The 25930-nt window shown below is 36.6% G+C and overlaps 1 protein-coding gene across 1 annotated transcript; it reads left to right on the top strand.

The window, feature by feature from the left end:
* Positions 1–8169: 8169 nt before the first annotated feature.
* Positions 8170–11105, top strand: LOC137644906 (piggyBac transposable element-derived protein 2-like). The gene is made up of 2 exons (XM_068377782.1): positions 8170–8688; positions 8934–11105. Exons 1-2 carry the CDS (start codon positions 8672–8674, stop codon positions 10714–10716), a joined length of 1800 nt encoding a protein of 599 aa, XP_068233883.1. The 5' UTR covers positions 8170–8671; the 3' UTR covers positions 10717–11105.
* The last annotated feature ends 14825 nt before the right edge of the window (positions 11106–25930 follow it).

The following is a 25930-nucleotide window of genomic DNA, read 5'->3' on the forward strand; positions in this document are numbered from 1 at the left end:
ATCAGTTGCGAATGAATCCCTTTTGCAATCTATTAGAAATAAGATCAATAAAGACATTCAAGAAGAAATTCAGCAGAAATTTTTTAGACTTTTAACTGAATATCATGATGTTTTTTCCACTACGGATGGATCCTTAGGAAAAACAGATGTTATCGAACATCAAATAAGGTTAAAGGACAAGCAGAAAATTATCTATGTACCCTCGTACAGACTCCCTATGAAATTCAGAATGAGATAAATGATGAAGTAGGTAAAATGCTAGAAGGATTCATTAGGAAATCGAACAGCCCTTATAATTTTTCATTAATAGTTGTACCGAAAAAAGATCGAACATGGCGTATCTGCGTAGATTTCCGTCACCTAAATGAGGAAACGATCTCTGATCGATTCCCAGTGCCATGTACTGACGATATTTTATCTTTGTTAGGTCAGAATAAATATTTTACCAGTTTGGACTTACTTAAAGGCTTTCACCAGATATCATTAGAAGAAAATAGTATCCCATACACTGCCTCCAGCACAGCCAGGGGACATTATGAATTTTTGCGTATGCCTTTTGGTTTACGTTGTGCTCCCATAACATTTACTAGAATGATTAACATAGTGTTTGGAGACTTGCTAGGGGATATATTGCATGCCTATATGTACGACCTTGTAATCTTTTCTAATACCTTAGAAGAACATCTACGTAAACTGGAACTAGTACTACAGAGACTAAGACAACATAACTTAAGGGTAAAGATTAGTAAGTGTGAATTCTTCAAAATAGAATTAGTCTATTTAGGTTTTACGGTGTCTAGCCAAGGTCTTAAAGTAGTCCACGATAAGGTGTCGGCTATCCGTAACTTTCCGATACCTACTAATGTCAAGGGAATACAGCAATTTCTGGGGTGTAGTGGATATTACAGCATTTTATATGCAATTATTCAATAATAGCCGCTCCCCTAACTGATCTTACGAAGAAGGGCGTAGATTTCATATGGTCTGAGCAGCATCAACAGGCGTTTAACACCTTAAAAGATGAACTGTGTAGTTCTCCTATCTTAAAATTTCCTGACTTCGGTAAGGAATTCTTCATTGCAACAGATGCCTCAGACTTAGGAGTAGGTGGGGTATTGCTTCAGCAATATGACTAACAGTTTTTCCCGGTAGCTTTTTATTCACGAAAACTGAGAACTTCCGAAAGTAAGTATGCAGTAATAGACAAGGAAGGGCTAGCTATTGTTAATTCACTAGTGCATTTTAAGTTCATAATATACGGTTATCCCGTCAAGGTTCTTACTGATCATAAACCCCTAACCGACTTCTTTAACCCTGGATAGGTACGCTCCTCGGACACCCCTTTAAGGGTATACTCGGTCGCGCGCGACCCCGACGCAAAGAAAAATTCTTGAAAAATCTGTTTTTGCAGTAACCTCCTTTTTTTTTTTGCCCAAAAAAATTCAATTAAAGCTTAAAACTACTGTAATGATAAATACTACTCATCTGCAGAAAAACTATTTATTATAAATATTTTAAAAAATTAAGTAGAAAAAAAGACCTTACATAAAAATTCATAAAAAAAAATTATACATATATACACAAATCCTTTTAGGAATTGATTCTTGAATGTTTAGGACACATCTTGATGTATTTTGGATGAAGTCGGACCCATGGAGGTGAAGATCTGAAATGAGAAAAAAAGGGTAACCTTTTTTGGCCAAAAATATGTGTCCAAATTTCATGATTTTTTTTGGGAACCCAAATGAAATAGGAAGTGGCTAATTTTTTAGGGAATAAACATATGTTATCCTAATATAGAAATATGTAAAAAAATCTTCATTATTTTGTAAATTACATTTATATCAGGGGCCATATCTAAAGGTAATTTTTTGAGTACTTAGAAATTTCGTAAAAAAATACATATATTTAATATATAATATGATATTTATGCAGGTAAAAATATACCAAAATATCACAAATTCTATAGGGAACAAGAATATATATAGATAGGGCAACTTACGCTTCGGATATGTCCACAAAATGGCCGCTAACCACACTGACTCAGACTCCCTAATCCGCCACCTGAAATGTAGGAAGGGTATGTCAATTTCAAGGTGTTATTTACTAATCTAATTATTGTATGGTGGGTTGCTGGATGATTGTCGATTAATTTACGACTATAAAATTAGAATTCTGACCCAAAAGAATTTTTTTGAAGGGAAATAAAATCGAAAAAAAAAATTGTAAAACAATATAATATTTTAGCTGAAAAAATTTGATGATATTCAATCAAAAAAGAAGTAAACAAAATTTTCCGACAAATAAACATCTAGAGGAATCATTACTCTGTGATAGTTCCTTAGTACGTAGTAATTTTGAAAGAAATGGGAAAAAACGAAAAAGTGACAATCGCAGGAAAATCGAACACATACCTATACATACGCCATATCTGGCTAAAAATAAAGATAGGCATGGGTAGCCAGATCATCTAGAAACACTTTCCAACACTATAAAAATATAAGTTTTGCGACACTACTTGCCAATTCCTTACGGTAACATGACTAAGCAAAAAAAATGCAAAACAAATAAAAAGGGGCACTCGATGAAAAATGGCAATGAGCTAATGGTGGGCATTTCAGAAAAAAAAATTTCAGCCACGTGCTAGGCAAACCATCAAGGCACATTTTCCGACAAATAAACATCTAAATGAATCATTACTCTGTGATAGTTCCTTAGTACGTAGTAATTTTGAAAGAAATGGGAAAAAACGAAAAAGTGACAATCGCAGGAAAATCGAACACATACCTATACATACGCCATATCTGGCTAAAAAAAAAAAAGATAGGCATGGGTAGCCAGATCATCTAGAAACACTTTCCAACACTATAAAAATATAAGTTTTGCAACACTACTTGCCAATTCCTTACGGTAACGTGACTAAGCAAAAAAATGCGAAACAAATAAAAAGGGGCACTCGATGAAAAATGGCAACGAGCTAATGGTGGGCATTTCAGAAAAAAAAAAAAATTTCAGCCACGTGCTAGGCAAACCATCAAGGCACATTTTCCGACAAATAAACATCTAAATGAATCATTACTCTGTGATAGTTCCTTAGTACGTAGTAATTTTGAAAGAAATGGGAAAAAACGAAAAAATGGCAATCATAGGAAAATCGAACACATACCTATATATACGCCATATCTGGCTAAAAAAAAGATAGGCATGGGTAGCCAGATCATCTAGAAACACTTTCCAACACTATAAAAATATAAGTTTTGCGACACTACTTGCCAATTCCTTACGGTAACATGACTAAGCAAAAAAATGCAAAACAAATAAAAAGGGGCACTCGCGGAAAAATGGCCAACATTCTAATATACGGCATCTCAGATAAAAAAAAAGACATGCACGTAGTAGCCCAACCATCAAGAGACACTTTCCAACAAATAAACATGAAAAAAAATCAATACTATAGGGCAATTCCTTACTACGTAGTAAATTTTTACAAATATTGAAAAAATACAGAAATTGGCAACCGCAGGAAAATACGCCATATACCAATATCTACGGCGTATCTGACAAAAACAAAGTCATGCATGGGTAGCCAGATCATATATACACACTTTCTAATGCTATAAAAATAAAAGTTTTGCGATACTATTTGCCAATTTCTCACGGGAAAAGGACTTAGCCAAGAAATGAAAAAACTGAAAAAGGGGCACTCGCGAAAAAATGGCCAAAATTCTAATATACGGCATCTCAGATAAAAAAAAAGACATGCACGTGTTAGCCCAACCATCAAGGCACACTTTCTAACAAATAAAAATGAAAAAAAATCAATAATATATGGCAATTCCTTACTATGTAGTAAATTTTTACAAATATTGAAAAAAAACAGAAATTGGCAACCGCAGGAAAATACCCCACATACCAATATCTACGGCGTATCTGACAAAAACAAATTCACGCATGGGTAGCCAGATCATCTAGACACACTTTCCAACACTAAAAAAGCAAAAGTTTTGCGACACTATTTGGCAATTTCTTACGGAAAAATGACTTGGCCAAAAAAAGAAAAAAACTGAAAAAGGGGCACTCGCGGTAAAATGGTCCTCGTGGTGATGAACGACATTTCAACTAAAAAAAAATCATGCAAATGGTAGCCAAACCATCCACCAAGACTTTCCACAACTGATAACCTATACAAGTTGCGCCATTCTACGACAATTTCATAATACGTAATAACTTTGATAATTATGCAACTTACCTTAGAAGGGTAAACTCGGTCGCGCTATACCCCGACGCGTCTCAGAAATCTGGGAAGGAGTACAGATACAGCGAGGCACATCTGGACACTACTAGAGCGTGTAGGCGAGACACCGACTGCAGGTCGATCACCCACAAATTCAGTCACGGGGGTGAGTCACGTGAGAAAAACCTCTTTTGTTTTGACGCTCGGGGTCGCGGACGACCCACCGTACCGTTCCAGGGTTAAAGGCATTAGTCACAGCCCCAAACGAACTCTGTGGCATTTGATCATCCAAGACTTTGGTGCGAGAATCGGGTATTTACCAGGGAAAGCAAATATCATTGCTGATGCATTATCACGCAACCCCGTGTCATCTTGTACGGAGCCATTAGCTGAATTAATAGATATATCAACATCCATGCCTATTGTTAAAACTGTATCTGAACAGGAAGATCTGGGCTGGAGCGTTGAATTATTACAGACTGAGCAAAGAAAAGATCAAAAATTAGAAAAAATCATAAATGCTTTGGAAGGAAATCGTAAGGAAAAGGAATATATAAAGTATATGCAGTAGAATTATAAAATCAAGGACAATATTCTGTGTAGATCAGTGACAAGGAAAACCCAGAATACACCACATGTGACTAACGACCAGGTAGTGGTACCAATCTCACTTATATCCACTGTTTTACGAGTGTTACATTTGTAAACATGGAATTCCACACATGATAACCTCACACTCGGGTGGAGAATTTGATAATCTTTTCCTTACCTCATTGTGTGAATTCCTTAGCATAAAGAAAATCAATTCCATGATCTATCACCCAGAGTCGAATGGGCTAGTGGAAAGAGCGAATAGGAAGGTTTTAAACATATTAAGATTAACACTAGGGGGATCAGACCCCAACTGGGATATTGCAATACCTGCGGTACTAAGTACTCTGAATCACTCATATCATATATCAATTAAAATGTCGCCGCATGAGGCATTGTATGGTATCCCAGTTAGAACGCCTTTCCATGTATTAACGCCTACAACTAATTTATCAAATCCTTTGAGGGAATGTATAAATGCAAGCAAAAGTCGTTTTGATATCTTTCGAAAGAATTTAGAAGAATCACAAATCATAATGAAAAGGAATCATGATAAAATGGCGAAGCCAACTAAAACATATACCGTGGGTGATAATGTATACATACAGGTAAATGTATGTAAAGGACTCAATTACAAACTAACACCTAAGTTTGAAGGCCCATTTAACATTTTGGAAACATTAACGGCCAATAGATTTAGAGTTCAAAACGTATCCCAACCCACTGATGAGAGAATTGTACCATTGGCTCACATAAGAAATTAAAATAAGAGAGAAGGAAGTGAGGGAAATTTTTTTTTTATCTATGAAACTTATATGTTAACATTTTTTTTTCTTCGTAATACAGGAGTAATTACATATATTTTTCTCATTACAGGTTTCCAAGAAGTTTTTATTATTAGGAGCGATATTGTTCGCTCAGACATTTTTCTCGTGTGGGAAGAGCTCTAAAACTAAAAGTATAGATTTTAAATATGGCACTATAGTAGAGAGAACAGAAGAAGTTTTTATTACCGCAAGCAATATAGTTATAGAAGTACGCATGCAAGCTATTTTTCTCCGAGAGAATGACATCACTAGTTTAAAGAGCGACATTTCAAGGTTTGCTGCTTCATTAAATGAAATGCATAGAAGACACTTTCCTTTTAATACAGAGAGTTCGCTTGCACCGACACTGAGAGTGGCAGAGATGCTATCCCAAGATTTGCAAAATAAGACTGACGAGGCAGAATCTTTGGCTCGTGACCTTCTGATGTGGACAGTAAGACACACTAACCTTGAAAGACGTAACCCGTTTATTTTTGCTGCACTAAACATCTTTGGATCTGTTGCAAGTTTAGGCTTAGGGATTTCAAATCGTCTTAAAATTAGTAATCAAAATTAGAAAATTGAGTTTTTAACACACGAAAACGAATTGATTTGATCAGAACTAAGGAATCAGTTATCTTCAATCAATCAAATTATGAGTTTGGTGAACGAACATTTTAGTAATATCAGTCAGATTATGGAAGTACAAGACTTGTTGGCAACGTTAACGTATTATAATTCAAAAATAGATCATATCCATAATAAAATTGCACATTTCATTGAGAAATCAGAACACTATGTGGAAGCTATTACGTTAGCAACTAAAGGTGTTCTCTCACCGGATTTGTTGCCAATAAAAGACTTAACGTTAATTCTGGAGAACGGACGGGAGAAAATAGGTTATATTCCTTTGTTAGATGCACATAGGTTAGAATTTTATTACAGCCCAATTACAGTAAGCATTGAAAATTACAGGATTATGATTACAGTTCCCTTTGATTCTTCCGATGCCTGGCAATCATACAAGATATCACCATTCCCAACTTTCATGACAAATAACTCAAGCCCAGTAATATCCAGTTTGACAGGACATGTATTGATTTCCCCTGATAAGGAAACATATACAGTCATTGAAGACTTAGATAAATTAACTCACTGTTCGGAAGCAATGAATAATTTATTAAAGTATGTACAGCTGACTCCTTTGAATTCCATAAGAAATCAATGGATTCATGCGAGTTAGGTATAGTGCTAAACGGTGCTCTCTCCCATACATATGAAAATTGTCTGAAAAAACTTTATCCCTTAGACGATAATAAGTTCAATTGCAGACTGAACAACGGCTCGTGGATACGATACGACAAGGCCGGCTTCAGTGTATCATGCCCGGACGGAACCACGTCCTATTCCCAAATCTTCGTTGCAAGAGATGGTTGCATCGGTACATCTACGAATTACAAGGTCCAAGGAATTAACACTATCATCAGAGAACAGGCCTACTTCGCGAATTTCACGTGGACCACTACAATCTCATCTTTACCTCTCCCATACAACGCACGGGTGGCTAAGCGGTTGATGAAATTAACCGAGATGGACCACCCGTCACCGACTTATGCAGATCTTCGTTTCTACGTGTTACTAGCAGCAATCAGCGTTACGATGATGATATTTATCGCCGTTAACATCTTTGTTTGGCGTAGGTTAAGGCAAAGACAGATGGAGCTCAAAAGGAACGTTTTGCTATGTCCAGACAACACTCCTTATTTGTTTTTGAACAAATTTCCATTTAGAGCCGTTTGAAATTGCCCGTTTCATTCGCTTGAAGGAGTAAAATTGTTTGGAATAGTGTTGTGCACGAAAAGCGGTCAGTACGCTAGTAATATGTAGTTGAAGAGACTCTAGAACATTTGCATTTTAAAAACATTAAAAAAAGAAAAAAAAAATTGGGGGGCACCTAATACAATATATAAGCACTAAATGTTAAAATAAAGAATCTATGGGCATCTAATAAAATATATAAGCCCTATATATATATATATATATATATATATATATATATATATATATATATGTATATATATATGTATATATATATATATATATATATATATATATATATATATATATATGTATATATATATATATATATATATATATATATATATATATATATATATATATATATATATATATATATATATATATATATATATATATATATATATATATATACATATATATATATATATATATATATATATATATATATATATATATATATATATATATATATATATATATATATATATATATACGGAACCGTGGTGCGTGTACGTACCAGGAACTTTTGTTTGTGCACTGAAACTATATCTTTAGCAAGGTAACAAATTTTCTTTATTGGTTACCGTATTATAATAATCTGTATTTTTGACAAAGGTGACAACTATTCTACCCATTAACGCCTGACCTACTATATAAAGTAGTACGATTGCTAGGACAAATTACACCCCAATTTTTTTATGTTTTTCTTATTGTTTTGCATATTCCTGAGTTCTTTTAAATCTAATCAATAATATAAATAGGAGTTTTTATTTAAAGTATCCATATTTTTCGACTTTTTGACAAAATACCAAAGATATGTAGAATGTCTTTATATATTCACATTTTTAATTTGAGCTCATGGTTACACAAGTTCATTAAACATATTTATACTGATACATATCATGACACTGAAAACCATGAATCAATTCATATATCAGAAATTGAGATAGCAATTGAAACATAGATATTACAGGCTATTTTTCATTACCTACTATATATAGTAGGTCAGGCAGATATGAAGCCAAAATATGGACCGGACAGGAAAAATCTTAGAAAAGTATCACCCTAAAACAAATTGGTTGTTTCTTCGTTAGAATAAACTGCTTGTTCGCTATTTTCTGGTCCTTGGATGCATACCTCGTCGCTGGTGAAGTGACTTTCCAGCTAACAACACCTCAGTAGTTTCAAACTTTCAGTTCCCTGTTACTATCCAAGCAGAATGGACCAGCGTAAGAAGTAAGTTATTTTGTTTTTTTATGTGTCTCAAAAGTTCGTTATAAATGAGTGAATATTTTTCGGTTGTCCTATATTACTAGTGAATTTTCAGGTTACATGATATAAGACAAAACTCTCTCTCTCTCTCTCTCTCTCTCTCTCTCTCTCTCTCTCTCTCTCTCTCTCTCTCTCTCTCTCTCTCTCCTTTTCCTCTGGTTCTTTCGTTCTTTTACTTTATTATTGAAAATTCTAATTTTTCTTTTCAGAAGTTTGAATCTACAGGAAATACTGGACATTTTAGATGAAGAGGAAAAGGATCCTGTTGCAATTTTTATTACTCCTCCCGAAGTCAGAGAGGATTCTGATGAAGACTCGGCGGAAGAAGATGAGGGTGGCTTAGCTGACAATCTAAATTCCAATCAACTAAGAGCTTCTGCTGAAGCAGTCTTTCATGATGGGAGAATCCTAGGTGAAGATGATGATGAAGTGGAAAACAGTAATGTCAATTGTGCAGAGGAGCAGCAAGAATCAAAGAAAAGGAAAACAAGTCAAAAGACGTCTCTAGAATATAATTGGAAAAAAACAAGTAATATTCGATTTTCAGTCAATCAAACACAGTATGATAAACCGCCACCTGCCGTAGATTTGAAGGGGAAGTCACCTGTGGAGAAATTTGAATATTACTTTGATGAAGATATAATGAACATGATTGCCAAGGAATCTTGCAGGTATGCTTGCGAGAAAAATGCACAGTTTACCATCTCTGTTTCGGAACTGCGAGTGGCCTTTGGCATTCTCATACTCTCAGGATACCACACATTACCAAGTCGCCGCTTATACTGGTCTTTGGATGCTGATGTTGGAGTTGAACTCGTTGCTAAAGCAATGTCACGTGATAGATTTGAAGAAATTTTACGGTTTTTGCATTTCACTGATAATCAGGCACTAAACAAGGATGACAAACTGGCAAAAATCCGACCTCTAATGAACCATTTGAACACAAAATTTGCCATGGCTTACCCTATGGATCAACATATATCACTTGATGAAGCAATGATAGAATATTTTGGTAGGCATGGATGCAAACAGTGCATTCGGAATAAACCTGTGAGATTTGGATTTAAAGCTTGGTGCCTAAATTCTCCACTTGGTTATTTAGCTACGTTTGATGTATACCAAGGGACAGCCTTCGGGTTGAATCGTCACTATGAAGAAAGGTTTGGAAAAGGTGGGGGCACTCTGATGATCTTATTCGAAAAACTACCAAGTCATATCAAAGATATACCAGTGAGGTTTTACTTCGACAACTACTTCACAAGTTTACCTTTAGTAAATCACCTACGAGAGATGAACTATGGAGCAACTGGAACAATAAGGGACAACAGAATTCCGAAGACTTGTCCTATAAACTCCACAAACGAAATGAAGAAGGTTCCCCGAGGAGATACGGATGTTGTTGTGGATAATATTCATAAGATCTTGTTGGTACGCTGGAAGGATAATGCAGTAGTTTCAGTGGTATCAAATATTTCTCCTGTTTATCCTCTGGAAAGTGTATCTCGCTGGTCAGCAAAGGACAAAAAGAAAATTAGTGTAAGTCGTCCTTATCTCATCGGGGATTACAACAGGCACATGGGTGGCACTGATAGGATGGACCAAAACATCAATTGTTACCGTATATCCATTAGAAAGAAAAAGTGGTGGTGGCCTATATTTTCTTGGGTAATTGATGCAACGATTCAGAACTGCTGGCTTCTGCATCGTGTTGATGAAAGCAACCTTCCACTGTTGTCATTCAAGCGCTACATTGCAAGGACATACCTTCAGCAGGCAGAACCACGTGTGGGAATAGGCCGGCCAAGACAGTCATCTCGGGTTATTCCAGATGTACGTTATGACAATATTGGTCACCTCGTCGAACCCCTTGGAAAACAGGCATGGAAATGTGCTCTATCCTCTTGTAAATCTCGTCCTTCGCAAGGGTGTATGAAGTGTGGAGTTCCATTGTGTGTGAAATGCTTTGCTAATTATCATCGTCGTGCTCTTTAGTATATGGTTTATTATTGTGTGATATCACGGAATTTATCTCAAAATTTAACTAAGAATGAAGTTTCTCTAAAGCATGAACCAGTTTTATTTCTATTTTATCCTACAGTATCACAATTTTCTGTTAAACATTTCACTTGTAGAGGTAAGAAGTATTAGCCATTTCACATATTCAAATACTGTCAGCACGTGCAAAAGTAATAGGGCTTACAAATGCAACAAATTTTAGCAGTAAACTGCAATATTTCTTTGTATTATTCAGTAATAATCACACTATTATTGAGTGTCTTGTTTCTAATACATCCTCTTTGTAATGAAAAAATACCAATAAAATTTTATTATAGAAAATAGACTCCTCAATAAAAATGTGTACCCCGTATCTGCCTAACCTACTATATATAGTAGGTCCTATATATGGACAAATACTATGAAAAAAAATCAAATATATGATAATACCATATAAATATACATATTAAACTTAAATAAAGGAAAAAATTAAGAAAAAAAAATTCAGGCAGTAATGGGTTAACAAGTTACCGAATCATATGTACATCAGTATTTTTTGGGGGGGTACCATATAATCATTTGCTAGCAATGTACCATATAATAATCTGTATTTTCCATGCATTTTTCTTTGTTTTTGACAATATTTGTTAGGTATGTATTTTTTTTAAATGTACCTATTTGAACATTCATCCTTAATCACTTGTTTATGGCTAAAGTTGAAAAAAAAATATATGTATATATCCAGTCACACTCCTAGTAAACATATTTTTAACGTACTTTCTTGTTCAATTAATTGAAGGTAGCTGTCCGAGCTAATGTAATAATTATAAATTACATAATAGAATCCCTGACCCAAGGGATCAAAGGAGAAGTTAGGAGTGTGAGAACGCCAAGTCAGTCATAAACAGGATGCGAAAGTCAAGACCAAGCTAAACCTTTGCAATGTAACATTTTTGTATGAAGAGTAAACACAATACAAAGCATCCCGTGAGAAACAGTTGAGTGTCTCACAGGAACAAGATGGCTTCCTGTACTAATGTTGTGTTTACATATTTGTATAAATGCTGAGATAACTTAGTGTACGTTATCATCAAACATGATATTTTTGTTAGTTCTTTTAAACATGTCATACGGAATGGTCATCCGACCAAACCATCTATACTTCTGTGATGGAGCTGCTAATAAACTGTTTTAAAAGTTAACTTACATAGACTTATTCAGAAGAAGTAACCTGCAAGTCTAACTATACATATCACATTGAAGAGACATGAAATGGAACTCTAATGTGTGTTTATAACAGTACCACACCAACATATATATATATATATATATATATATATATATATATATATATATATATATATATATATATATATATATATATATGTGAAGAATTTTCTTCACTACTCTTCTTCTTCCTAGTTTATACGTAGACTTTGTTATTGTTCGTGACGTCACGGCAGGGAAAAATATGAGTAATGTGTCTTTCTTAAGCGAGTGTCACAAGATTAATACTTTTGTGTTTTTGTATTCATTATTCTACCTTAAGTATTTAGGTATTTTAAATCTCTTAATTACAACTCAAGTCTGCTAGCCTAGGAGGTATGGTTGTCCACACACGTAAGCCCGACTTGCTAAATTACATTTTAGTTTCATTTTTTATTCTGTATGCCAGATGATTAGAGTTAGGATTGTCTTTGTCCCCTGGAGTTACAAGATTTCTCCTTGTATTCTAAATAAGTGTATTACCTAAAACTCACAAGTCAAGTTTTTCAAGCCTGTCCTAAATGAGAGTTGGCACCTCAAGACCATAGGCCTACGCATCAGGATACGCTTTTTTTGGGAAGGAAGGAGGACGCAGCTCCTATGTCAACCTCGTGCTCCCACTCTCCATCACTAGCCTGTCCCCTTACACCATAACTAACCAAGAATACGTAGAGGAGGTCAAGCAGATAACCAGTGTTAGTGCATAGCGGCTAATTCTACAGCACGTCGGTTCCAGTCTTGGGGGCTAGTTGGAGGGGGCCGTTGACTCCGCAAAATAAGTGCTGTAGGCCTAGTGAGCAAACTGAAGACCGCCACTTTCAGGACACGGGAGCCCACAACATATAAAATCTTGTGAGTTCAACTAATGGCCATTCCCCCTTTAGATAAGTTTCAATTTCTCATAAGTTAAGTTTAGGTATTATTCTGGCATTACATCTTTCGGGCTGCGTGCATGGAAATTAATGTACAGTACTCATAAATTTTGGTCTTGGTAATTGCTTGAGGTTACTGACCACATGTTGGGACCTCACAGCAGCCTACCGCACAAATTGTTCATCAGAATATTTTGATTCTATTTATTCTGGTTGAGAGTTAATCCACGAGTTAATTCCCTTTAATATTTTCAATAGTTTGTGTTGTAAATTGATTCTCGTTTCACTTATTCATTTTACCATTTGAATAACCTCTAATTTTGTTGTGTATAAATCATTGAGTTATTTCCATTCCTTTTTACTGTAATAAATCATTTGGAATAGATTACAAATTTTGGTATCTTTAACCCCATTATATGAATTTTACCAATTTATACTATAGGACAGGTCAGAAGTGCCCAAGATGTTGAGAGTAACCCACTCTAGATATAGGTAAGTCGGTATCAGCGAGTGTACGTTCTTTAACTTAGTGCTTTGAAGGTGAAGATCCCCATTTAACTTTACTTTATACTTTTATACTGCACTGCTCCCATTTTTTATTGTCTATAATTGTATTAACGTAAGATACCTGTCCAGCATCTCACTGGGGTCACTGGGACGGAGTCGAAACAGAGCCTTAGAGTGAGATGTCTATAGCCCTGACAAAGCTAGAGTAGGCCATAAATTATTTCTAATTTTACGTGTGGAGTTCTCCAGCCTCTGGACAGTAAAATTGCCTCCTTTTGTATTTAAGAGTGAAGGTTACTGAACTATGGCAGTAAAGTATTAGCAGGGCGTTTGTGTCCCGAGAGTAAGTGCTCATTATCCTCCCCTCTTGAGCTTTGGGTAATTGCCGTAGGGAGACTTTCCTGGACTAAGTTCCCACTCAACCATTTAGATAAAAATTCTCCATATATATATATATATATATATATATATATATATACATATATATGTATATATATATATATATATATATATATATATATATGTGTGTGTATATATATATATATATATATATATATATATATATATATATATATATATATATATATATATATATATATATATATATACAGTGGTACCTCTACCTACGATCTTAATTCGTTCCAGAAACTACTTCGTATGTTAAAACAATCATATGTTGGAGCAAATATTCCCATAAGAATACACTGTAATTTGTATAATTCGTTCCACACCCCAAAAACCTATATTAACTCCTTAATAAATTACTACATATAATTACACATAACAATAACATAACTGCATAAAATGAAAGAAGCATGTAAAAAAGATAATCATAAAGAAATAATAAATAAGAAATGTGTTTTATTGTCACTTTACCTTAGAGACAGGCCAACGCAGGTGTAGGATTTGCTACGCCAGGAGGAGACGGACGATCGGCGAGAAGGTAGACATGGCGTTAAAATGTTCTTTAAATAAATACTATCTCTCTCTCTCTCTCTCTCTCTTGTTCTTCTTCACTGTTAGTGTTAGAGATGTCTATTAATTTTTTCTGAATGAGAGAGAGAGAGAGAGATTAAACAAAAATGTGTTGTGTTCATATGATTTTTAACAGCGTCAACGAGTTGAAAGACAATTAAATATAACTAAAAATACAATATCAGCAAATCTGAATTCCTTTATTAACTAAAACAAATATAGATACAAGCACACTCGTGTGCGTATGCGCAAACACACACACACGCAGGAGGAGACACGATCAGCGAGGAGGTAGAGATAGTGACTGTGATAACATACCGTAACTTACACTACGGAAACTTTAATCTAACTTAGCTTATTTATTTTTTTTTATTTTTATATTTCATATATTTTACAATTTTTTTCTTTTGATTTTTAATTTTCATCACTTTCAGTGACGAGTTACGGTACGTTATCGCAGTCACCATCTCTACCTCCTTGCACCTGTGTGTTTGTGTTTATGCATACGCACACGAGTGTGTTTGTATCAATATTTGTTTTAGTTAATAAAGGAATTCAGATTAGCTGTTATTACTTTCTTAGGACCATTTAATTGTTTTTCAACTCGTTGATGCTGTTAAAAATCATATGTACTGTAAACACATTTTTGTTTAATCTCTCTCTCTCTCTTTCTCCCTCTCTCTCTCTCTCTCTCTCTCTCTCTCTCTCTCTCTCTCTCTCTCTCTCGGAAAAAAAATAATAGACGTTTCTAACACTATAACAGCGAAGAAGAACGAGAGAGATAGAGAGAGAGAGAGAGAGAGAGAGAGAGAGAGAGAGAGAGAGAGAGAGAGAGAGAGAGAGAGAGAGAGAGATTTTATTTAAAGAACATGTTAATGCTATGTTTAGAGAGAAACAGAAAAAGAGAGATTTTTTTAAAAGAGCTTGTTAATGCTATCTTGGTTTTCTTTGCTTCACTTTTTTCTTTCTTTCTGTTCATTACGCGGGCCCTTCTCACAAATGATCGTTGCCAACAATCACTTTGTCCTTTATCCCTATCAACAAAAGGCGTTCTATCTCTTCCAGGGTATTGCTACGATATCTTGTAATAATGGTGATCCCCTTCAATGGTTTATCTGCTTTAATGGCTGCCTTCTGCTTGATGATCGTCGAGATCATAGGCCTATCCCGGCCATATTGTTTAGCCATATCACTCACATGCACACTGCTCTCATGTTTTGCTATAATTTCTTGCTTCAATTCTAATGAAAGAATTACCTTCTTCATTTTCTTACCACTACCTGTACTGAAACTTAGCTTCTTAGGCACCATGATTATAGGTAAAATAAAAAAGGAAATGTGAAAAAAGGAAGAAAATAAGCACTGTTAATAACAGACCAAACAGAGGACAACCACACGATACACACAAGAACAGAGAACTGAGCACTCGACGCTCAATGGCGTCCCTCTTACGTGCTGCCATCTACCGGCATAAACAAGATCTACATCGTATGCTGGAGCATTACTTCGGTGGTCGAGACAGAAATTTGGTCGAATTTTACTTCGTCTGTTGGAAAATTCGCATGTCAGGACAATCGTATGTAGAGGTTCCACTGTATATATATATATATATATATATATATATATATATATATATATATATATATATATATATATATATATATATATATACATATATATATATATATATATATATATATATATATGTATATATATATATATATATATATATATATATATATATATATATATATATATATATATATATATATATATATATATATATATATATATATATATATGTTTTGGAGTCATTAGCAATGAAACAGCTTGTGCCCCCATTAAATGGTCATACTTCTTCCACAATTCTATATATAGCATAGTTGATGTCCTCCTTTCCAAACCAGACAACGTCACTCAGTTTTTTAGCTCCATAAAGATAGGTACTTTGAGCATTCTTCACTTTTTAATTTATATATATATATATATATATATATATATATATATATATATATATATATATATATATATATATAGATATATACATTTTTTTTCAGTTCATTTTTAAATGATTATATTTAACTTTTACGTTGTTCTACTTATATTAATATTAATACTGAGTCTTTTTTAATTTGTATATTTTGTATATTTTACAGCCCTGTTGATGAGACCCAAAGTCTCGAAAATTTGGAAAATAAATGTATGATGCTACGCTGGCTTTTCTCCATCCTATTTATACTATATGTATATATACATACATATATATATATATATATATATATATATATATATATATATATATGTATATATATACATACATATGTATATATATATATATATATATATATATATATATATATACATATATATATGTATATATACATATATATATATATATATATATATATATATATATATATATATATATGTATATAATATATATATATATATATATATATATATATATATATATATATATATATATATATATATATATATATATATATATATATATATATATATATATATGTATGTAATATATATTTATATATACGTATTATATATATTTATATATATATATATATATATATATATATATATATATATATATATATATATATATATTTCCATACATACATACATGTGGAAATTCTTTCCACGCTTTATTTTAGTCACCCCCGTTATTCCATTTTTTATTTTTTGTTTGTTATTAACTAAGTTATACTCATCTCTCTTTTTCTTTTGTTTCCTTTATAACCTTCATTATTATACCCTTAAATATTCATTGCGGCTAACATGTCCATCATTCCCCTGTAATGCTTTACCTTTCATCACCTCATTCCTCTGTAGATGATTTTCTCTCATTTCGTGAGCTCACAGTACATTGCTCTGACGATGCAACCGACCATCGGCAATTTTCAAAGACAGGGCTTGGTTGCGTTCTGTTCCAAATGCTCTTGAAGCTTTGGATGTTTAACCACAATTGGTTTGTATTTAAGTAACTTTAATTTACGTAACTCATTGATCTTAGCTTATTGCTATTTATATCTCAGTACCTATTTATGAGTCTGTTTAGCTAGGATTGTTTCCTGTGTTATTGAACATCACTAAACTCCACGTAATTTTTTTGTATGTATATAAATTTTTATAAGCCAGACAGTAGGATTTCTTTATAATTACTTTCCCCTGAAGTTTCAAGAATGATCCTTGTATTTAAAAAGCACCCTTCAGCAAACCACGTACTCATGGAAATTTTAAGAAGAAGCACACTTCAGCAAACCACGTACTCATGGAAATTTGAAGAAGAAGGCTCGATCGGTTTGAACCAGCACAGCGGCGGGAGGTAGAAGCGTACGAGCGGCCCACTTAAAAACCAGGAAGCGTGGAAGGCAGACGTAGGCATAGCCCCTTCATCTGAGACGTCGTTTTAACATAGGCGTCGGTTCAACTACCTGTTGGTCAACCATTTACTAACCAACAGTATGCCTTACTTTGTGCCGTTATTTAGAAGATAAACTTACGAAGACAAAACACGTCAGTGCAGAACTGAAGATGCACCGTGTTCTTAACAGTTTACAAGATGCTTCCACTACATCTACAATCAACCCTCAAGAGCGTGAGTACTAATTAACGGTGCTCAACCTTGGCCAAGGAACTGTCCCCCCCTTTTTTTTCTAGCCTTTATTTGACGATGTGCACATTTAGCTAGGAAGTCGTGTTCAAACTGTCTGGTTTAATCATTCGTGGCGTGTCCATTAACATAGGTAGTGTTCCCGTTCCCCTCTATCAAGTTTGAAATTTTATTGCCCGAAAGGAATGTGTTCAAAGTAGTGAGTAGAACTTTTGGTATTATTTCAGTCACCATTTTTACTTTCATTGGTTGATTAGTCATTTGATTATTGATTTACGATTTAATTGATTTGACCATTTTTCATTTTTCATATGCCTTGCGGTCTTTATTCAAATTTCAATTAGGTAGTTTTGCTGTTTTTTCCTGTGTCAGTTTGGTGAAAATTCCTGTTGTACTTTATGGAAATAAACGCCAGTTTTAGGTTAAAATTATTAACTGTTTTTAACTTGACCTTTATATTTTGAAATGACTAAATGAGTTATTGCATGAGGTGAGATATGACTTAAGGGTAAGTTCATATTTACGTCAATCTAAAGCTATCAGTGTCAATCCTTTATTGTAATGTTCTATGGTATTACCTCCTGGTGGTCCTTAGGACGTTTTGACTTTTACAGTACTGCTCCCCCTAACTCTTTGTAAAACTGTCGTTAACGTAATTGATTCAGTCCAACCACACTTGATTGGGATTTACTATTCTGCGCCCTGGAGTAGCGTCTGAACATCAAGGTGATATCGGTGCCGACAGTCCCGGTATAGAATAATCTTTGGACTTAAACGTGTGTAGGGAAAGCAAACCGTCTTCATTGCGGTTCTCTAGTTTGTCAAGTGTGAGAGTGTTGGCGCTCTATCCTTCAGGCTCGGGTCCACACTTAAATAAATAACACTGGTCCTTCGAACTGGATCTGACACCATTGATTTGTGGAATAATGAAATTTTAAACATTATAAGTTCATTTGTAGCGTTTTCGTTATATAGACATCACCCGCTTAAGTCGTACCTCAAAACCTCACACACTAGCCAATTTGTAGAATGATTAAGCCCAGTCTTTGATAGGTAACGAGATGTACAGTGTTTTAGGACGTAATTTATGGTAACCTTTGACGAATAAAGGCACCTGTCTAACCAAGCGTTTTAGCCAGAAAGTTCTACCCTGAAGGAAAACTCAGGTTTTATTTTATTTGTTCGGATCATCGGTATATTTTGCACGTTTTTCGTATGTACTGTGAGCTTTGGAGCTGCTATTTTGATCTGTTCATTTTTTCCCTTTAACCATTAATTTGTTTTCACGCTTTGGTTTACTGTTCCCCGTTATAGGTAGGCTACCTTTATCCTTGTCCTTTGTACCCCTCTCGGTGACGGTTTGTGTGTAACATTCTCTGTGCCATGTGTTATTTAAATTTGACTTTGTTTGTCTGCATAATTTGTCTTTTTTTGTGGACCTTCTGTACCATCGTACACGTGGTCATCCCAAGATGGAGACCAAAGACAGTCACATTAAACTCCCACAGCAGGCTGTGGAGATGCCGGCTACTTTAGACCTTAATGCTCGTCTTGAAGAACAAACGCAGTAGTTCAGATTCATTTACGAAGAGGCAAACATAACTCTGAAAGCTGTTTCCTCAATAGATTTTGCTTGTGCAACCCCTGAGGGTTTAGAGCACTGTAAAAACAAAGTAAGTAGAGTTTTTGCGGAAATTAGGGACTTTAAAACTTTGTGGAAACCTCATTGGAACAACCCCACTGTCCTGTCTAGTTATACCGATCTTGTCAGTTTGTTAACTAATGCAGAAACGATGCACCTTCAACTTGTAACACAGGGGAAAATCCACCCTTCAAATCCCCCTCAAGCGCCTAACACTAACCCTCAGTTTGTATGCGTCTCAGTTGCTGCAGATCCTGATCCCACTCCCTTCGATGGTCGTAGAGATTGTTGGGCCGGCTGGTGGAGTTTGTTTCGCCAGACGGTACATGAAAACTCCAAGTACTCTTCCACAGAAAAATACAAGATTTTGTTGCGTACCCTTGAGGGACAGGCGCGTTAACCTCTCAGTAACCCAGTGTGGACAGAGGGTCTGTATGAAAGATCGATAGACAGTCTTAGGTGAGAGTATGAGTCCCCCGTTCTGACCAAACACCTCTTGATAAATAAATTTTATAAAGCATCCTCCCCTAATGATGATAGCACTGATCTCCGTCGTTTCCTCATGGAATGGGACAACACGGAAACTGAATATGTACAACTAACTGGGTCGTCTTTACCAGAGGTAATGTTAGAGCATTTTTTCACTAGTAAGCTCAAACCCTTCCACCTAGGTATAGTTTACCGAAATTACAATCGCGAGGAAGTAACCTTGGCCGAAATGAAAAGGGCCCTTTAGGCTCATACTCCCACGAAGGAAATGATGAAGTTCATGACCAGCCCTGACGACGAGCCCAAACCTAGTACCTATGATAAACCTGCGCGAGCCAACCGTTGCGGAAACTTACGCTCTTACGGTAAATCACTTAACCAGCCTAGACCTCCTTCCTCCAACGTGAACAATCATATACCTAAACTTAAAGTTAATACCGTAACGGGCCTGTCCGGTCCGTGGATCTACAAACGACTCCTAGTCGATCAAATTGATGGCCTATCGCTGGCCCCAGTAATGGGACTGCTAGAGGTAAATGTATTTTTTGTGGCAATAGTGACCACGTGCAATCCAAATGTCCCCATTTCCCCGATTCAAGAAGTAGGATATCAAATTTGCGAGAAATGAATCGTTGCACAAAATGTTTTTCCACTCAACACTTTGCCAGTAATTGCAATGCAACTATTGCTTGCCTGAACTGTCAGCAGGCTCATAAATTGCCTGTATGCCCAAATATCCTTGCAGTATCCGACCACTTCATCCAACCCATTAGTGGGTTTGCTAACAACACCCCTAATTCCCAACCCCTTAGACCTCCCATTAATAACCCCCCTAACATGCAACCCATTAGACCTCCCATTAATAACCCCCCTAACATGCAACCCATTAGACCTCCCATTAATAACCCCCCTGACATGCAACCCCTTATCCCTCCCAGTATCAATACCCCAGCGGTAAACCTCAATCACTTTGCTTGTATCCGCAACAACACCGCGAGTGTTGAGCCTAATGACCTCACCCCAGTTGCATTATCGACTTTCACTGCCGAATTAGTCTCCAGTAAATTTAAACACTCCACAAGAGTTTTTCTAGATTGTGGTGCACAACGTACTTTTGTGCACCCAAATATTGTTAAATCATTAAATCTTAAACCTGTTGGACAGATCGTGTTCCAGCTCAACTCATTTAATTGTACCGAACCCCCTCAGAGTTCTGATCTAGTACAATTTAATATGAAAATCGGCAGATGGAGACATAAGATTGTGGCTATTGTTAGTGCCAATGTAGGTAAAGGCATCAATACGCCAGGTTACACCCGTACTCTCCGTATGCTAGAAGATAATGGAATTTGCCTCGCGGATCAACGTCCCGATGATAAGGCTGCCGGTACTGAGATCATTCTCGTTGCTGATTATCTTCCCAGGCTCCTCAAGCGTACCCATAATATCCAAGGTGTAAACCTGTTTAGCACTCCCGCCGGTTACGTGGTATGGGGAGAGTTACCTGATTGGTCACATCCTGACGCGGACCCAAGAGATGTCAGCGCAGTCACAATTACCATTAACCGAATTGATGTTGATTCGCCTATGACTATAAACCCGCCTCTTGAAAACCTTTGGAAACTTGACACCATTGGTATCACTAAAAAACCCTTCAGCCATCTTGAAGAGAAAGCAGTTGATCTCTTCAAGAGAACTACTCAGTACAAAACTGGAAAGTATGTTGTTCAGCTACCTTTCAAGAGTGATAAGCGTCCCGCTTCAAATTATGCTAGAGCCTTTGCCCAACTCATGTCAGTCAAAAAATCAAAGAACCCCCAAATGTTTACTGATTACCGTAAGATTCTGGATGAGTATCTTAAAGAAAAATTTATTGAGCCTGTCCCCTTAGGCACCCCTGTTGATGGAAAAGTACATTATTTACCGCATCATCCCGTAGTTGAGAATTCAACCACCACCCCTATGCGTATTGTCTTCAACGCTTCATCCAGGTCGAACCCAAATTCACTTTCTCTGAACAATTCTCTGTACACAGGACCCAATCTTGCATCGAAGATTCAATCAATGATTTTAATGTTCCGTGAGAAGCCCTTTGGTTTAACTGCAGATATTTCCAAGGCATTCCTTCGCATAGAGATTGTGCCAGAACAGAGAGACTTCTGTCGCTTTCTTTTCTTTGAAGATCAGAAATGACAAGGATTGTCGCATATCGATTTAAAGTCGTTCTGTTTGGCGCCACCTCGAGCCCCTACTTGCTTAACCAAACTATCCAACATCATTTGGACAGTCAGTCCAGTAGATTGGCATCGACACTCAAAACCAGTTTCTATATTGATAACTTTCAATGCTGTTATGGCGACCCCAAAGACATTCTGAGTGAGAGGACCCTCACTGAGGTACTTATGTTAAAGGCTAACATGCCGTTAGCCAAATGGACGTCTAATGCCCCTCTTAACGGCGATTTCACAGAAAGAGGCATTCATGATTACCTCGGTCTTGAATGGGATACTGTTAATGATACCTTGAATGTTAAATTACCCCCTGAATTAGAGATAAGTCATTCCCACATCAACACTAAAAGAAAGGTCGTGTCCTTATTCTCTTCCATTTATGACCCTATTGGTCTTATTTCTCCTGTTACAATTATAGGCAAACTCTTCATTCAAAAACTGTGGATGACTGACAAGGGCTGGGACACCCCTATTAACCCTGAGCAAGTTCAAGAACTGAGTGATATCATCAAAAGGTACAAAGGTCTTAACCAAATTAAAGTCCCTCGTAATGCGCATGATGGCAGTCAACCAGCATTGCACATTTTTGCCGATGCTTCCAAGCTCGCTTTCGGAGTTGTTGCTTACATAGTCAACCAGGAAGGTAATTCTCGCCTCCTTACAGCTAAAGCCCGAGTCACCCCTAAACGCATGTTGGAAATGGATGAAAGTTTAACCATTCCCAAACTTGAGTTAACTGCACTCTTACTGGGCTGTTGTTTAGCCAAACACTTGTCAGAACTGCGCCCTGGCATATACGCTTCGGTCACTGTTTGGTCCGACGCTTCAACTGCCCTCCAGTGGGTCCATAATTCTAAAAGTAACTCCCCTTACGTCCTTAACCATGTGGAGGAGATAATCAACATTAAATTAACTTGTAATCTTAACCTGAAGCATGTCCCCACTAATAGCAGTCCTGCGGACCTGGCATCGCGTGATGTCGCTGTCAGGCATATTCTTAAGAATAAATTTTGGCTACCAGGCCCTCCTTGGTTCAGTAACCCTTCAGAGTACCCCGATCAAAGCAGGTTCTCTATTAACACGGAGATATGTGCATGCCCTATTCGGCTCGATCCCCCGGGAGTGCGATTGTTTGATCATTACAGCTCCCTTGACGACACGATCAAGTGCTACACTGCACTCCTTCATTTAATTCCCCAATGGATACAACCCTTGTCACAACGTTACCCTAATCTAATCAATAAATTCAACCTTCCACCCTTAACAGTCATGTTGAAATGTTCCCAGGCCCAAAGTTATCCTAACATTCTGAAGCAGGTGCAAGGTGAAGACGTTCGTCTCAATTTGGACGAACGAGCTTTCATCAGCCAACGTAAACCTTACCTGGATAACCAAGGTCTTCTCAAAGCTAGTTCCCGTCTCAGTAATGCCCTGGTGAATTAGATTATGTAGATCCCATTTTGCTAGAACATCATTGTGCCCTTTGGACACTTATCGTCAGACATTGGCATAAACGTTTGCGGCACTGTAATACTTTAACGTAAACAATTTTAGGTTCCCCAAATGCGGCAGCAAATCAAGAAAATTTCGCGCCATTACATCCATTGCCGGAAGGTGCAAGCGGCCCCGTACCCAATGCCTCCATTAGCCCAGTATCATCCCAATAGCCTCATTTCAAGAGTGCCCTTCCGAGTAACTGGCTTAGATTTCACTGGAGCTTTTAAGGCATACAATTCACATGTAGATTTTGTTTACATCTTGCTTTTCACCTGCGCAGCAACCAGAGCCGTAGCTCTAGAAGTCACAACTTCGTAAACGGTCATTGAATTTGTGCAAGCAGTGCGCAGATTTGCCGCTCGATTTGGTATGCCACATTGTATCGTCTCTGATAATGCTTCCACTTTCCAAGCTGGTCAAACTTTTCTAACTGGACTTATGCATCACCCTGTAATTGATGGGTTTAAATCTTCCCATAACCAGACTTGGCAATTCATCACTCCCCATGCCCCTTGGCAGGGAGGTTTTTATGAAAGGCTAATAGGCTTCACCAAACTTAATTTAAGGAAAGCCATGTATCACTTGTATCCTACCTATAATGTATTTGTCACTTTGGTACAAGAAGCCGAATGCGTCATCAACGATAGACCTTTAGTTTACTTGGATGTCAACGACGTTACTGATAGCCCCTTGACTCCGAGTCATCTGCTTTACAGTCGAACCCTCTCACTTGCTCCTCAGGTCCTTATGACTGACCTCAATGACCCCACATATAGGGAAGGGAACAGCCTCCCAGATAGTTATCAGAAACTCACGAACATGTTGCAAGTGTTTTTAACGATGGACCCAAGATTATGTCAATTCCCTTCGTGAACGTCACATAAAAAATAATCGTATCCACCCTGTACCTCCTAAAATTGGAGATTTATGTTTGTTCATTTTGGATGAAGTAAATCGCGAAGATTATCCCATGGCCCGTATTCTTGAAACTTACCCCAGTCAAGATGGTCATATTAGATCTGTGAAGGTGCGCACCCCTCATGGAATATATGTGCGTCCCATTAACCGTCTTATCCCATTGCAGATAAATGTCGCAGGTCCCTATATCACTGAACTGGAGCAAGGTGGTCCTGATGCGCTCACGACACCCCAGCTACCAGATCCTCCCTCAGAGGACCCTCTAAATGACGATTCTTCTGATGATGTCGCCCCTCTTCACAAACCTGATCCTGTGTCCTCTCGAGGGCAACCTCGTAGGGCGGCGGCAAATAAATCCCGTGCCTTATTCCAGAAAGTGCTGTAAATTTGAATGGGATGGGGAATGCCCGTTTCCCTCTGTACCCTCCATCTTGTTAGTGGAACACCCCCCCCTTCTCTCTCGCTCTTACTTGGCAGGGTGTGGAAATTCTTTCCACGTTTTATTTTAGTCACCCCCGTTATTCCATTTTTTATTTTTTGTTTGTTATTTTCTGGGTTTTACACAACTCTTTTTTTCTTTTGTTTCCTTTGTAACCTTCATTATTATACCCTTAAATATTCATTGCTGCTAACATGTCCATCATTCCCCTGTAATGCTTTACCTTTCATCACCTCATTCCTCTGTAGATGATTTTCTCTCATTTCGTGAGCTCACAGTACATTGCTCTGACGATGCAACCGACCGTCGAGAATTTTCAAAGACAGCACTTAGTTGCGTTCTGTTCCAAATGCTCTTGAAGCTTTGGATGTTTAACCACAATTGGTTTGTATTTAAGTAACTCTTTAATTTACGTAACTCATTGATCTTAGCTTATTGCAATTTACATCTCAGTACCTATTTATGAGTCTGTTTAGCTAGGATTGTTTCCTGTGTTAATGAACATCACTAAATGCCACGTAATTTTTTTGTATGTATATTAATTTTTATAAGCCAGACAGTAGGATTTCTTTATAATTACTTTCCCCTGGAGTTTCAAGAATGATCCTTGTATTTATAAAAAGCACCCTTCAGCAAACCACGTACTCATGGAAATTTGAAGAAGCACCCTTCAGCAAACCACGTACTCATGGAAATTTGAAGAAGAAGGCTCGACCGGTTTGAACCAGCGCAGCGGCAGGAGGT

This window comes from Palaemon carinicauda, chromosome 8, assembly GCF_036898095.1.
Source record: "Palaemon carinicauda isolate YSFRI2023 chromosome 8, ASM3689809v2, whole genome shotgun sequence".
NCBI classification, from domain to species: Eukaryota; Metazoa; Arthropoda; class Malacostraca; order Decapoda; family Palaemonidae; genus Palaemon; species Palaemon carinicauda.